Source organism: Mobula hypostoma, chromosome 20, assembly GCF_963921235.1.
Source record: "Mobula hypostoma chromosome 20, sMobHyp1.1, whole genome shotgun sequence".
In the NCBI taxonomy this organism is placed as follows: Eukaryota; Metazoa; Chordata; class Chondrichthyes; order Myliobatiformes; family Myliobatidae; genus Mobula; species Mobula hypostoma.
The window spans coordinates 19,491,787-19,508,070 of NC_086116.1; the positions used below are offsets into that span (position 1 = coordinate 19,491,787).

The 16,284-nt window shown below is 39.5% G+C and overlaps 1 protein-coding gene across 2 annotated transcripts in view; it reads right to left on the bottom strand.

Annotated features, from left to right (window-relative positions):
- Positions 1-16,284, bottom strand: part of LOC134359360 (ATP-binding cassette sub-family D member 2-like) — a 52,935-nt gene that overhangs the window by 14,240 nt on the left and 22,411 nt on the right. For both annotated transcript variants that reach the window (XR_010021092.1, XM_063072492.1), the window contains exons 5-7: positions 14,954-15,048; positions 11,645-11,790; positions 5,108-5,253 (exon numbers count right to left, since the gene is read on the bottom strand). Coding sequence is in view for 1 of the 2 variants with exons in the window: in XM_063072492.1 (XP_062928562.1) it covers positions 5,108-5,253; positions 11,645-11,790; positions 14,954-15,048 (387 nt within the window). In the remaining variant the exon portion in view is untranslated. The remainder of the gene's footprint in view (positions 1-5,107; positions 5,254-11,644; positions 11,791-14,953; positions 15,049-16,284) is intronic.

Consider the following 16,284-nt stretch of genomic DNA (forward strand, 5'->3'; position numbering starts at 1 on the left):
ACATGTGTCTATCTAAGCCTCAAACTCTACTAGTCTGCCTGCTTCCACTACTACCCTATTCCAGGCAACTACAACTCAATGTGTAAAAAAAAACTTGCCCCTCATTTACCTATAAATTACTGCCCCCTCCCACCTTAAAAGCATATCCTCTAACCGTAAAACATTTCTATCCTGGGGATAAGATTCTAATTGTTTACCCGATCTATGCGTCCTATAATTTAAAAGTCCTCCCGGATCTCCCCCCAGCCTCCAGTGCTTGAGGGAGAACAATTCAAGTTTGCTCAACCTCTCCTTGTAACTCATACCCTCTAATCCAGGAAGCATCCTGGTAAACCTCATCTGCACCTTCTCCCTATTCTCCAAATTGTTCCATAAATGGGATGACCAGAACTGCATGCAATACAAGTGCATCCTGACAGCTTTATACAGCTGCATGACTTGCTTAATCCTATACTCAACGCACATACCATCTGAAGGCAAGCATGTCATAGACATTAAAATCATACCCATTTCATAGCCACCTTAAGTGAAGTATGGATTTGGACCCCAAGTTCCCTCTGCGTAACTGTATTCCTTCTCCTTTCATTTGACCTCCCAGAAGGCAACACCACACACCACAAACTCCATCTGCCAATTCTCTGCCCTGATCTGTAACTGCTACATCCCGCCATACCCTGTGATAGTCTTTTACACTGTCCAGAACTCCACCAATCTTCATGTCACCTGCAAAATTTGCTAATCCACCTGTAAAGCCAAAATTCCACTGGTCATGATATCCAGTCAGAATAATATCCTTCCTCCCCTATACTGTCCTCTGTGGGCAAGCCAGTTCAGAATACAAACTTGCTATTCACCCTGGATCCCATGCAACTTTATCTTCTGAATCAACCTACCATGAAGGGACTTTATCTCATGTTGTCCTAAAGTCCACATAGATATAGTAACATCCACTGTCTTATCTAATCAAGCTCCTTTGTCACTTTGTCAAACTGAAATAAAATTTATTTAGAGATAAAGCATTGAAAAGTTCCTTCCGGCCCAATGAGGCATGCCATCCAGCAACTCATGTATTTACCCCTCGCCTAATTACAGGACAATTTATAACGACCAATTAACCTACTAACCAGTACATCTTTGGACTGTGGGAGGAAATCCAGAACACCAGGAGGAAACCCGAGTCGTCATGGAACAAATCTTCTTACAGATGGTGCTGGAATTGAACTTCAAGCTCCAACAAACCAAACTGTAATGGCATTACACTAATCTCTACCCTACCATGGCACAGGAATGACTGCTCAGCACAAAACCATGCTGACTATCCTTGGGCAGGCTGTGCCTTTCCAAATGTGCATAAATCCCAACCCTCAGTATCCTCTCCAGTAGTTCCCCCGTTCACTGATGAGACATTCTTTGGCCTATAATTGCATTGATCATCCCCATTTTCTTCCTTGAATAAAGATACAGAAGTTGTAAAATGTTCTATTTTGTATAGAATTCTAATAATGACCCTCTTTCACCTGATTCTGCACTAGGAGAGTTGTTAGCCAATGAAACAACCCTTTTCAATAACTTACATGGACATCATGCTTAAAAGCAGAGGATAATTGTACCACTGATTGCGGTTCTACAAGTCATCCCCAGGTTGACTGAATTCTCATCTTGGAGGAACAGATGAAAACAAAAGCAACTGCATATAGATGCTTGTCCCCTCACCCCAAGTTAAACAATTGGAAATCCTTTCTATTTCCAAGTGAATGAAAAATGATAACCATTTTTGAGTCTTGTGCTTTCAGTAAAAAATCTAACTGGGCTGTGACTTCCACCCAAGGGGCACAATGGATGACATTCTCTGTGCAATGCTTCCTTTGGAGAATTGTGGGGAATATAGATCACACTATTCTGGGAAAGCTCTGTATTGTGAATTCTCAGGATAACATTATCTTTCCAGTAAGGCATCAGACTGGGACATCTACAAGATGAGGCAAGAACTTGTCTGAGTGCACTGCACCGAATCCCCTCTCCATTATCCAATCCACACCTCTTCAACAATCCCACTATTATAGCACACTCATGCCTGACCCACCTACTTGCTTCACCACAACCTGTAATTACTGAACTATCATTATGAACTTAGCTGGGATATAACTGAGGCTGCCAGCTGGGCTCCAAAGACTCGCGTGTTCTTTAGTGAGCATGAATTTCCAGATGGTTTTCTCCACTGACAACAGTATCAATCTTGTTCCACCAATCTCTGTTGCCAAAGATCATCCCTACTCACACCACAAAATATTGTGCCCAGAATCCATGCCCTTTTGTCCTCCTTTTCCATAAATAAACTCATCCATTCGATTTCCTGCATTGCCACAGCACCATTAAGTCACAAAACATAACCTTTTGAAACTAACTTTGGTAAACTATTCCTCTACTTTCAGCTCAGCCCAAGTTCAGAATTAAGCAGAATTAAATATTCCCTCATCTTCCACATCTCTCCCCCTTTGTCCAGCTGAGTGGTATTTTGCTCTTACATTACCACCAAATAAAGTAAAAACAGAAAAGTTAGCTGCATCAGCTTCTCTCCCCCCTCTTGTACTGTTACCCCTGGAGTTCACAATTTTCTATTTTCTCAGCTGCAATTACTGTATTTGCCAGTAATGATGTCATGATTTCTGAAATGCTTCTCCGGATCATGCCACTCCCTCATATCTATCACCCTATTCAGCTAGCTTAAAACATTAGGAAAGCAGATGGCAGCTATTATCTTTGAGTCCATCATAAACTTAACTGCTCAATCATCCCAGAAAATTGAGTTAATTTGCAGACATGATCCTTTCTACAAAGGAAAGCCATATCTTTGCCCACATATCAATTCTATCACTGAAACTGCCAATTGCCCAATCTGTAACACAGCTTCACCTCTATCATAGCTCAAAACTGTAAACAAAACTCTCAGCTGCATATCTGTTTGTTACATCTAAACTTCAGGTAATCTCTGCTGAACCCCTCAACCCTTAACCTGCCTAAAACAGCACTCAATCAAGACACCACTTCCCATATTTGGTCCAAGTCTAATTTACTCCTTAAACTTAAGCCTACAATATCAGAGAGCAAAATTTCATAAGGCCATAAGACATAGGAGCAGAATCAAAGTATTTGGCCTCTCAAGTCTGCTCCGCCATACCATCATGGCTGATTTACTACCCCTCTCAATGCCATTCTCCTGCCTTCTGCCTGTAACCTTTGACGCCTTTACTAATCAAGAATCTATCCAACTTCCGCTTCAAATATATCCAATGACTTGGCTTTAACAGCCATCTGTGGAAATGAGTTCCAAATATTCACCACCCTCTGGCTAAAGAAATTCCTCCTCATCTGTTTGAAATGGACTTCCTTCTCTTCTGAGACTGTGCCCTCAGGTCCCAGATTCCCCCATTATCCACTTGCCCTCTATCTGGGCCTTTCAATATTTGATAGGTTTCAATGAGATCATCCCTCATTCTCTTAAACTCTGGTGAGTGCAGATCCAGAGCCATCAAATGCTCCCCATACAGTAACCATTTCATTCTTGGAAACCTCCTCTGGACTCTCCCCAATGTCGATGCATTCTTTCTTGGATAAGGAATCTAATATTGCTCACAAGATTCCAAGGCTGGTCTGACCAATACCTTATAAATCCTCAGCACTAATGGATATTGCGACCTAGCTGTCTAAACAAAGCCAAGGCAGTACAATAGGGAGAGCAAGTCTTCGCCCAAGTAGCAAGCTCCCCCTCTCCACACATCTGATGAACCCAAACGAATGGCAGAGACTGATACAGTTTGGCACCAGCAGCGTAGAAGGCGGTGCCAGTCAGGGATGAATTCAACACAGGATGCTTTAGGGACTCCAACTCCAAATTTTTCCTCTCGGGGTTTACTCTTGAAGTCTTCCCCCTAATTAAGTACAGCCACAAAGCAGTTTTGGTTTGATATCAGAGTTTTCCTTCTGGATGAGTTGCCAACCATGGCTGACAAGCCTCATCTGCCTGAACTGAATCATTTTAAGGCGCCTTTGTCCCATCTCCACAGAACTACATCCTTGCTTTTGTATTCTGGTCCTCTCAAAAAGAATGCAAACATTGCATTTGCCTCCACCAATTCAAGCTTTAGGCAAGTTACCCTTTAGGGAATCCTGTGTGAGGATTCCCAAGTCCCTTTGCACCTCTGAATTCTGAATTTTCTGTTTAGGAAATGGTCTACACCTTTATTCCAACTACCAAAATGCATGACCATACACTACATTCCATCTGCTTCAGCTCTGGCAACCTCAATTTTAACAGAGTTGTTTTCATCCATTCCTATCCTTGCCTCTTACACAATAAAACATCACATACCACATTCCTGAAAAATGCCTGATCCTGTGTGTTCAACACCTCCAGCCCTACAAGCCTATTGAATCTGTGATAATACAATTTTGGCCTATAGCACATTACTTATTTTTTTAATCACTTCACTATCTTGTCTTCTTTTCAGCTGTGAAAGTTGAAAGCTTTGTAATTCTTTCCCTAAAGGTTTACGCTTTTCCTTTCTCCTTTAAGATGATACTAAAATTCAATTCTCTGATAAACTCTTTAGTCACCTTTTCCATTTTATCCCCCTGTAACTGTGTCATATTTTTGTTTAATACTCTTCATACACTTTGCAGTGCATCATTCCCAGAAACACAATGTGCAGTTATTGGCATTGCTTTAAAAGTATTGAGCTGAAAAGCACACTGTTATGAAATGTCATATAATTCATTAAATGTAGATCCATGTAATGTGATTCTATTAATTGACAGGGACATTTCATTGTGTAGCTTCAGAATTACTTAAGATAATTTGGAGAATAAATTTTTGCACAAGGTAAAAATTCACTACCACCCAGCCAGATGTTCAGTTCTATTGGCTGGTTATAGTTAACTTAATACAAACACATAGTAAATCACAAATTATCATATCATAAAAGAACTGTAGAGATAAGTAACTTCTTATCTTTTTATCCAAGTGTAAATTTGGAAATGAACTGCAATGATGCATTTTAACAAATATTTCACAGAGCTATTAATGTATGTACTTTTGGAAAGCTCATACCTCCCTCTCTCTGTACTATGTGATTCAAGTGAACAATATCTAGAATATGCTCCAGATCGAGATCTGTATATCCCTTCTCATGCATGTCTTCCACAGAATCCGGATAGATAACCTGATCCCTTAGAGTTCCAACAGACATGTAAGGCCTGTGAACCCAGATAGAAATACATTGTTAACTTCATTTGTGTTAAAAAATGTGGATGAACATGCAAAAAAAAATGAAAGATGTATTATCTGTACAAAAAAACCCATTTTCAAAAAATTTGGAAGGGAACAGGATTAGAAAGGAAATATCCAAGTTACAATGGTATACAATGCAATTCAGTCCATTTTAAACTACAGCTCAGATCTTCAAAGAACAATTCAAAGGTTCATGGAGATAATGCCCCTGAAAATGGTACTATTTTGAGAAACACTTCCAATCTTCCCTTAACATGGTCAAATATTGCAGAGAATATATACAGAAACAAATCAGCTGGTCCTGAGGAAGGGTCTTAGCCTGAAACGTCAATTGTGTGTTCATTTCCATACACCTGACTTGACCGCTGAGTTCCTCCAGCATTTTCTGTGTATTGCTCTGGATTTCCAGCACCTACAGAATCTCTTGTGCTTATGGTAATATTTTAGTCAGCCTAATTTTTCTCACTATACTGTACAGCTGGAAAAGCTTTCAGCAGAATAGTGCAGATACGATTAAATCCGAACAGAAGTATAAGCCTAGAGTCTGTGCTATTTAAAAAAATATGAATGTATCGTTTGTTCTCAAACTTGTGAAACTTATCATTTAAGAGCCAGTGGTAACTAAAATTGCACAGCTTTTTCAAGAACTGCTCCATTGACTCACCAGTAGTTCAAGTTTGAACCATTTTTTAAAAAACAGTTTTCTTTTAATGAAGACATAGGCTGTTGGCTGAAATGAATAGTCTGATTCTGTACAAGTTATAAGTGCAATCTGAATTTCAATAATGAATAGCACTCCATTTTATCTTCCATTATACAATGTCATTAAAAGAAATTTTAAAATTAAATTCTAATAATTCTGAAATGTGGAAATGATACAAGAACAAATAGGAGCAGGAGCAGGACATATACTGCGTCAAGCCTGCTCTTCCATTCAGTGAGATCATGGATCATCTAATCTGATCTTTTTCACAATGCTTTCCTGCCAGATCCCTCCAACCCACTGAACAAATCTATCAATAATTCCAGTCATACAAATAACAAGCAAATGAGACAGCCTCTCTGCATATGCAGAAATGCAATATTGTTGAGCCACTCAATTCAATTTCTGCCGGCTGCATACTCTTAGTACAAGGAGGTGACATATCACTTAATGTGGTGCCAGGTACAGGAGACTACTACAGCTGTAAAGGAAAAGAAAATCCCTTTGGATGCCTTCTGTTCATAAGAATATTTTCAAAGCCTGGCCACCCATAATTAACACATGGAGAGTGAAATGGCCCAAGTTCAATAATGTTTGAGCAGGTTACTTGTTGGAACTCCGACAGATAATGTGCACCTGCACAACAGCAAAGCCTGTTACCTTAATCAACATCATTGAACATGGACAGCATAAATTCTATTTCATTCAGATAGAAACTTCTCTAGACGCTCCAACAGAAGAGTGTGCAGCAGATTAGGAAATATTGATTTCTATAATTCCTGCTGAGAAACCAGATGCAAGAGCTAAGGGCCACTCTATCTAGACCTGCCACAAAAAGCCATCCAGGCATGAACATTAAAAATCTTCTACTGAAGGATAAGCATGACTTCCTAAACACAGGACATACATTCCTAAACTGGTGGGAATGGTGGTGGGTAGCGTGAGGGGTGGGGAAAGAGCGCAAAGAGGGCACAGAGAGGAAAAGTAGTTCTGCAGTCTGCAGGAACAAATATATTTGCATACATCAGACCTATGAATTTAATGATTTAGAGGGAACTTGTTCATCTATGAGGGGTGCCCACAAGTCAAATGTTCATAATCTAGGGAGCGCTGTATTCTTTAAAAAAAAATCAATATTACTATCAATTCTTCATCATGGTGCAATGTCGCAAAACACTTTAAAGCATGGGTTCCCAACCTGGGATCCACAGACCCCTCGGTTAATGATAGGGGCCCATTTCATAAAAAAACAGTTGGGAGTCTCTGCATTCAAAACTAAACACAGAACATAATAGAAGATGTGCAAAGAATTAGCAAAAGAGGTGGGCTTTAGAACCATGTGAAAGGGAGAGTACGTGGGGGATGCAGCTGTCTGTTGAAATAGTATACATGCTGATATTACAAGAAAAAATGGTCTCAGCCATCGAGTGGAGGTAAGTGTAGATCTGGGCAATATTAAAAATGCAACTTTAATTTCAGTGTAACCATGTTGGACAACACATCTCAGGGTCAAATATGACACCAAAAGTACAAACGGGTTGCTTTAGCCTTAAAACTAGAGGGAAGATAAAGTGAAAAGAAGAAATATTGCACTATACAACCAAGGAACTAATGAATTATGATTTATTACCTTCAGCTCCTCTAAAGGTAGGCTGATACCAAGACTACAGAGTATGATCAGATCCTTCCACAACAATATGAAGGGGACTGTGCAGTACAATGGCAGCTCTTCAGAGCCCTTTGGCATAAGCAGTGGCATTAGGTAAGACTGTGTTCTCACCCCAAAGTGCTTCTGGATCTTCTTTTCCCTTCTCCCGAGGCAGGCATTTGGCAATACAATCGAGGGGATCTAGCTCCACACTGGATCAGATGCAGGCTTTTTAATCTTGCCTGCCCAAGAGCCAAAATCAAAGTGTGTGAGGCTGTCATCAGAGACATGCTGTTTGCTGGTGATGCAGCAGCTGCAACCCACACTCTGCAGCATCTCCAGAGCTTGACGAGTTGTTTCTCCCAGACCTGAAAGGAATTTGGTCTATCAGCTGAAAAAGGCAAACATCTTGGGACGAGATGTGGAGACACCAAAAGTCACTACCATTGATAACTACAAACTGGATGTTGTTCATCAGTTCACATAATGGGCTCCATCATCAGTGACAACCACTTCTTAGATAAAGAAATCAACAAGCGCATCACTGTGACAACTCTTGCATGCCTCACCATGAGTCTGGGAGAACTCCAAACTCTCAGACAAAACAAAAATGGCAGTGTACAACGCTTGCGTCACCCGCTAAGCAAGAGAGAAGACTCAACACCTTTCATTTAAGATGCCTTCGTTACATCTCCCGGAGAAACCCAATGCTGTGGTTCTCTTTCGTGCTGGCTTCCCTAGCATGTACACCCTGCTCAGGCAGCACAGGCTGCTGGCTGGACCATGCTTGCCATGTGCAGCATGGCAGCATCCCAGCATCCCAAAAGACGTTATCTATGGTGAGCTGGCTTCAGGCAAGAGAATCACTGGCCACCTGCAACTGTGCAAGGATGTCTGCAAGTGGGACAAAAACCGTGTTGGACATCAACATAGCGTCCTAGGAACAACTTGTAACCGACCGCACCAGATGGAGAAGCACCCTGAAAGAACACCTTAAGTCAGGCGAAGAAAAATTCCTGAAAGCGGTAGAAGACACACAGTAGAAAGGATAGCTGCAGCTCCAGTAGAGCTGGGACCAATTATAGATTTATCTGCAACAGACACTGCCACTCACACTTCGGTCTCATCGGCTGCAGACAGTGCTGCACCGACAATGTAGATAGCTAGGACCACTGTTTGGCTTGCCATGCAGGAGGGCATTCGCATATGGTCTCTCCTACAATATTGTGCCCGTAGCAATGTCTTCATGTGGCATCCTTGGTCTTATTGAGATGGCTATGTCATGGCATGACCGTTATCCAGCGGTATAACTGGGCAGCAGGCTGGGTTCATCAGCCTTGGTTGGCGGCCAGCCTAGAAGGCCACTCCAATTCCAAACCTGGATAGATGGGACTCATTAGCATTGCCAGGCAGTCTGTCGAGGAGAAGGAAAACTCCGATACTTAATCTACAGCCTTGTGTTCACTTCAGTCATCGCAGCTCGCTGTGCCATCATTGGACATGCCACAGCCTAAAGAGTGGAATCGGTCCATGTACACTGATCCTCACTATAAACCTACGTAGTGCAGGTGGGAAGGAAAGTCCTACAGTGATGGAGTTTTCCCTCCTGATCTTTGCAAGCGAAGAGGAGAGTGACAGTGACAGTGACAGTGAGAGTGCGGGCGCGCGTCCTCCTCCCCACAGATTCACTACCTTCTAGTTAAACAAATTCCTCCTCATTTCTGTTCTAATAGAACATCCTTCTGATGTTGTGCTCCTTAGTTACAAACTTCGCACTACTGCAGTGGTCCCCAATCTCCGGGCTGCGGACTGATACCAGGCCGTGAAGCATGCAGGAGTGCAGCGGTAGTTGGAGCGCACCCAGCACACCTTTAAGAGAAAAGCCGAAATAAACAAGCTGATTAATTAGGTGGTGCCCAGCACATAAATGTTGGCCCAGATCAGAGGCGATTGCCGATTTCACTTGCTCTGCGCGATGTTCACTCCTCTTTCCAGGGCGCTGAAGCCTTTACCTGTTCCATTGTTTGGTCAATTTAAGCGCCAGCCCAGACAGGCTGAAAAGACAGGGCTGTCAGGATCGAGGTGACATGCTGAATCTACACAAACTTCTAATAAAGTATAGGCGCTACCGTGCTTTCTTTGTAATGACAGTTACGCGCTGGTCCCAGGACAGATCCTCTGACACTTTTCAGAGAGAGAAACGGCGATCCTTAATGCCGAAGAATTTAAAGTTATTGACCCGCTCCACCTCAGTTCCTCTAATGAAGACTGGCTTGTGGGTGGCACCTAATTAAGTAGCTTGTTTATTTCAGCTTTTTTCGTAAAGATCTGCTGGGTGCGCTCCAGCTACCGCTGCACCCCTGCATGCTTTGCGGCCCGGTATCGGTCCGCGGCCCACAGGTTGGGGACCACTGCACTACTGGAAACTATTTCCCACATCCACTCTTTCCAGGCCTTTCATATTTGGTTGGTTTCAATGAAATTCCCTGCCATCCGCAGTCTTCTAAACTCAGAGCCTAATGTTTCTCATACGTTAACCCTTTCATACCTGGGATAATTTTCGTAAAACTCCTTTGGACCCTCTCCAATACCAACACATACTTTCGAAGATATAGGGCTCTAAGCTGCTCAGAATAGTCCAAATGTGGTCGAACCCATGACCACAGTATGATTGAGTTCAACTTGAAATTTGATAAGGAGAAAGTAAAGTCAGGAAACAAAGGACACTTAAAAAAAAATCAGCAGTTTGCGACTCTCAAGGTTCATCCGCTGAATGAGTAGTTATCAAATTCTATGGAAACATGGGTAGAGAACACTTAAAATCTACAAGCATTAGTAAAAGCTGTCAAATCTCATGAGAACTCAGTATAATGCTTTGCAGGAGTAGACATCCAGAATCATATAACTTCCAAATTACCCATTGTCATGGATCTTGGGGCAGTTAATGGATACGTAATCAGTTTTCAGAACATCATTAGCAGATTGCAGCTGCAAGTTCTTCATAAGGATGTCAGCTGCATTCCTACCATTAATATGCTCTCTGGTACAAATCTAACAACTGGCTCAGACAGGTTCCACTCATGCCAAGATGCTACAACCCCACCCATGCCAATCTATCCTGCATTCACTCACAGAATTCTGCAATCTCAGTCATCAGCAGGGACTATGTAGAAAAAGTAGATTTAGCAAACCAATCTGTCAGCTCTTTAAAGGTGGCACCAAAAATACAATACCAATTGTCAATGGTTAATTTGTAAATTAAACCGTCATTGCTAATGTTTTATTTTAGAATCTGGATTATTAGATGTGGAAGGCTTTTGAATAGTGAAACAATGCAGTAATTATCCGAAACTCCTTGCATCTTCGGTCTACATTTCCAACTGGCTGTGGCTGAATCAGTAAGCTTTCTATGACAATGAATGTCATAACATGTTGGATCACTGTAATAACTGTGCCTTCTGCAAGCATAGGCACTTAGGCTTGAAAAGGAAAGGAAAGCAATTTACAGAGTAATGTTTGCTATTTTCTCTCCACTCCCGTCGCATTTGATGGCCTCAAAGTTCCAGTGGATCACCCTGAACAGCAAGTAAAACAGAGCTGAGAGGAGCAGAACTGCTGTCCATGAGGCACAAAGCTTCCCCATTAGTGGACCAGGTTTATTATCAAAGGAACATGATTCAGACTCAGATGGCGGAGATGGTACAGGGCAAATGCACTCAAAGAGTGATGTCATCCACACAAATCATCTATCTTGCTTACACTGGTGAATAATACCAAGGATTTCAGACAATACTCTACGGACTGAACTAGTTGAGCGCTTTATTGCATTTACACATTTCAAGCATTAAACATCGATATTCAACAGTCTTGTACTGGGTAAAATCTTCCCAACCTATTCAAGTGTGACAAATTGTCAAGACTGTAGTGAAGAAAACCTAAAAAAAAAACACTGGAAGGGTGACTTCAATCCAGAGGTAAAGTGTTTCAATGACAATAAAGCACTCACCTCTGGGGAATGTAGAACATATGCTGCGGAGGAGGTTTATACAATACCCCTCCGTACACTGGCCATAGACCACTCAAAATCCTGAATAAAGAACTTTTTCCACATCCATTAGGCCCAGTAATAAGGAGATGCATACCTTCATCAACCTACAAAGTGAAATTCAGATGAGCAATTGTAAATTATTGCTCATTTTTTTTTAACAAATGCACTTTTATACAATTCTGTACAATTCAGAGAAATAGTTTCAAAACTAATATCAGTTAGCTTTCCAAATCAAAGCTCATAAGTAAATTACTCAATATGCAAGGAGCTTTTCTTTATGATGAATATGTTGAAAATAAAATCAGATATAAATCTAGCGTCAGAGGTTTTACGACTTCTGCAACTTCCATCCTGAAATTAAATTAATATGTTCTATCAAGTTAATATTGATTTGATGAAGTCATCATCATAGCTTGCCAGCCACTCTAGTGCTGTTTGGTTGATGTTGAGCAGGTCAGTGTCAGCTAATGAACTTGATGAAGTTACTGTTTCTGATGTCACCAAATCATGCTATTTAAAGAGATTAAGAAAAAACAGAGGCAGAAAGCAATTACCATTCATTTTTTCATGCCAGTATGGTCATTAAGGATCAAATGGTATAAATGAGGCATCACATTAGTGAGACACAATAGCAAAAAAAGGCAATAAAATAAAAATGAAAATGACAGTTTACAAGAAGTAACATGGAGAAAATGGATGCTGTGATACAGCACCTACAACTGAAGTTGAAGTTACTGCTTTGCTATATGTGGCATAAATCTACAATCAAATGACCCCTTTTTTCCTTATCATGGTGAAGCAAAGGCCACTGCAATTCTTTAAAGGCAAGTGAATCCATGAAATAAATAATTAAGGTGGATAAAAGCAAGCTGCTTACTTAACAAGAGATAATATGGAAACAATGATGTATGGCATAAATGTTTATCTAGAAATGGGGAGGTCAAAGGATAAACTAAATGTGGTCTTTTAAACTGTTATCTGTACCTATTATCTCTATTTGCTCCAATGCCACCAGCTATATTTCTCTTCCCAGCAACTGTAGGAAAACAACCAGATTATTTGATATTAAATCTGATCCTAAATGAACTTTACAAAACACATCTGTGCCATCAGTAAGACTACTTAATCCCACTCATTGAATACCACCTAACTCTGCCTTTCCTTGACTTAAGATATTCCTGAAATTTTGTGCCTATTTCCTTATTCCATCCCTTTCAAACATGGCCCATGTGTTAAAATCACAATTTCTACTCAACAATCCCCTCTCCCCATACAACCCTATCAAACTTGACCACAAAAATAAACAGATGCAACTCAGAAATTTCTGGCTGCTTCAAAAGGACAGCAGTGTTTTCACTGTTCACTCCTCACTGTTTCTCACAAAGTCCATAGTATTCTTGACCTCTATGAGCAACACCAGTGCACATCAGATTACAGCCTTTCAAATTAAACGAATTTACTTAATTTTCCAAGTAGCATAAGTATCACCGAGTATCAAAAGCAGACAATAATCAAAATAAAGCAATTCATCATCAGAAAGGTTAAGACCAAAAGCAGAGAAAACATTGTCATTGCTCTCCTGGTAGGTTTACCATCCAATCCCCGCAATTCTGTTTAAACATCAGCATTTGAAAGTAAGCCTTATTTTACAGTACATCTTAGATTAGTACTACAGTGGACGTTGGTTAATTGGGCCATCAGTTAATCAGGGCTACCGCTTATTTGGGACATCTCTTAAAGAACAAAAACAGATCGAGAAAATAGCCAGGTTTCCTATGTGTATTTGAGACATTATGCCATTTAATTGGGACAGAAGACTTGTTGAACAGTTTCAAACTAGCATCAGTTTTCTACAAGTACATTGTAGGAAGGCATTATCTGCACCAGGTATCTGCACTGATTTTGCTATTTACAGTCAAGCAAAAGAATGTGGCAGCATACAGGTATACTGGATGAATTCCTTTGTCGGTAACAATTAGGAACTAATACAGTTTTAGAGTACTGTGTTCCAATTTGTTCTGTATTTCATTTAAATACATAATTTGCTGCTCAGTTAAATGGTAGTTCGTCTTTTTTTTTTATATACCTTTTTAACTATTTCCATAAAACTTGACTAATTGGGCAAAAAGTACTGGTCCCGGTGTCCCAGTTAACTAGAATCCACTGTATTATTATCATTCATTAGGGTAATGTATTTCCTATACATTTCTCACTGTCTGTACAGTAACCTGGTACATTATTTTATTCTTTGCTCAACTCCATGCCAATATTACCAAATATTATCCAAAGTGACATTCTCCAGATAATACTATCACGAACCTTCTCTATTTCCACAAAGCCAACGAGAAAAAAAAAATCGAGCACTAATTCTGAGCTTACAGCTTTATTTGGAAGAACACAATCTTGAGGTGCATTTAATCTGGGGCAATAACATAGTTATGGAGTTCCACCCAGATTGATATGAAAATAATTCTACTCCAGATTAACATATTTATTTGAGGGAATGACATTCCTTTGCATTACCTCCCACCTTGCTATAGTTTCATCTACTGCATCTTTCAAGAGCAAGAACAACGAGAAACACTCCTGGCCACTGAGATTTTGCCCACAACATTGCTACTGAAATGGAATTTATTGCAAAGGATGAATAATAAAAAACATTAAGGATGAAACATGCCCTCTTCTCATTGTTACCATCAGGAAGGAGGTACAGAGATGCCTGAAGGCACACACAATGATCCAGAAACAGCTTTTTCCCCTCTGCCATCTGATTTCTGAATGGACATTGAACCCATGAACACTACCTCACTACTTTTTATTTCTATTTTTGCACTACTTATTTAACCCACACAATAATGGTATTTCACAGTTTTCTTCCTATTATTGTGTACTGCATTGTGATACTGCTACAAAGTTAACAAATCCGCAACATATGCCAGTGATATTAAACTGGATTCTGGTTCAATAAGCATTTGGTAATCCAGAGCACTGATGATCCAATGTACCATTCATAAAAAATAATTATGACCAGATTCTCATTTTCAAATAATTCTACTTTCCCTATCGTCCTACTTAAAAATAAATCCACAAAGATTAATTGATTAGAAAATATATTAACATCAAAAAGTTCAATCCTAATCAAATTTATTATTAAGAAACATATCAGCTTCAAGTAGCACTGGAAATTTTAAAATGATACACAATGAAAATGTTAAAGCTGAACAACTATACATAAAAATCTACGATATTCAAGTATTTAATTCCTACCTTAAAGTTTAATCTGGAAACAACAACATCTCCATTTGGGGTAATAATGGGAACATTTTCACATATAATTCCCACATCAACATCAATAACTTGACCTGATAGATAAAACAAAATTATTAAAATTGTCATTACAGAAAGTCATTATACGTGGTACTTTGCTGTATTAATGGATGACCAATAATAATCCTATCTTGCTGCTCCAGCTTTAAGAAAAATTATGAAATTACCTTTAAAAATAAAAAGCTTTTAGCATTTAAGCAGTGATCTTTCAAATGAATTAATTGAAAGTGAATATATAAATATCAATTCACTATTTTTAGCTTTCATTACTTTTATATATCAAAGCCTTAATCTTTAACCACATCTAAGGTATAACAAAGTACATTCTATATTCTCCAGCTCCCCACAAAACACAGCATTGAGGATCCACTAATTAAGTAACTAAAGCTCCTGTAAGTGTTCAATTTTAATGAATAGTGCATCAAATTTCCTGTTAAATGAAAATATTATTCATTAAACCAGCTCCCGTGTGCTTACTGGAATTTCTCTGAAAACAAATTTGTTTGAAAATGATAAATTCTGTCAGTCTATATGAGATAAAAGTGATCTTTTTATCAACATGGAATATTTGTTAAGTTTATTTCTTAAGCTAGTGAATCTTACTTCAGCCAATGATTTTAAAAAAATGCTCTCCAGTAAATAGCTGTACATTATGCTAAATTAACAGCTCTCAACCTGACTTCAAATACCAGAGTTGGAACTGATTTTTTAAGAAAATACTACTGATTTTTGGCAGAGCGCACAGTGTGAAATTAGTCTGCCTTGGCAGTCCTGGGCACATCATGAAAAGCAAAATAGGAGAAATCAATGTAGATCAATTTATTATCATTAAATTCAACTGTAAACTAATCACTTCTCAAAACTTCCTTTTAATTTACTTAACACTTAATGCATCTCAGGAAAAAGCCTTCTACCTTTCTGGTTGAGTTGAAGCTGATCATGTGTAGTTAGTTGCAAATTATGCCAGAAATTAGTTTTGCCAGTTCATTTTGAATCTTAATGAAGAAAATTATAGAAGCATATCCTTGAGGTATAAATAGCTTAGTAAAGCCACATTTGGAGCCATGCCCAAATACTCTGAGATGTGGCAGTGCAGCCTATACTTGCATAATGATTAAACAGGTTGATTTGAAAAATGAATTTAGATTATTTAACCAACCACCCGACCACAGCCTCTCAGAATCTCAAGGCGCCACAAAATCATGGCAGATGAGAAATTGATCAGTTAATGGAACTTTGTCTATTTTGATTAAGATATAAACTTGATTAGG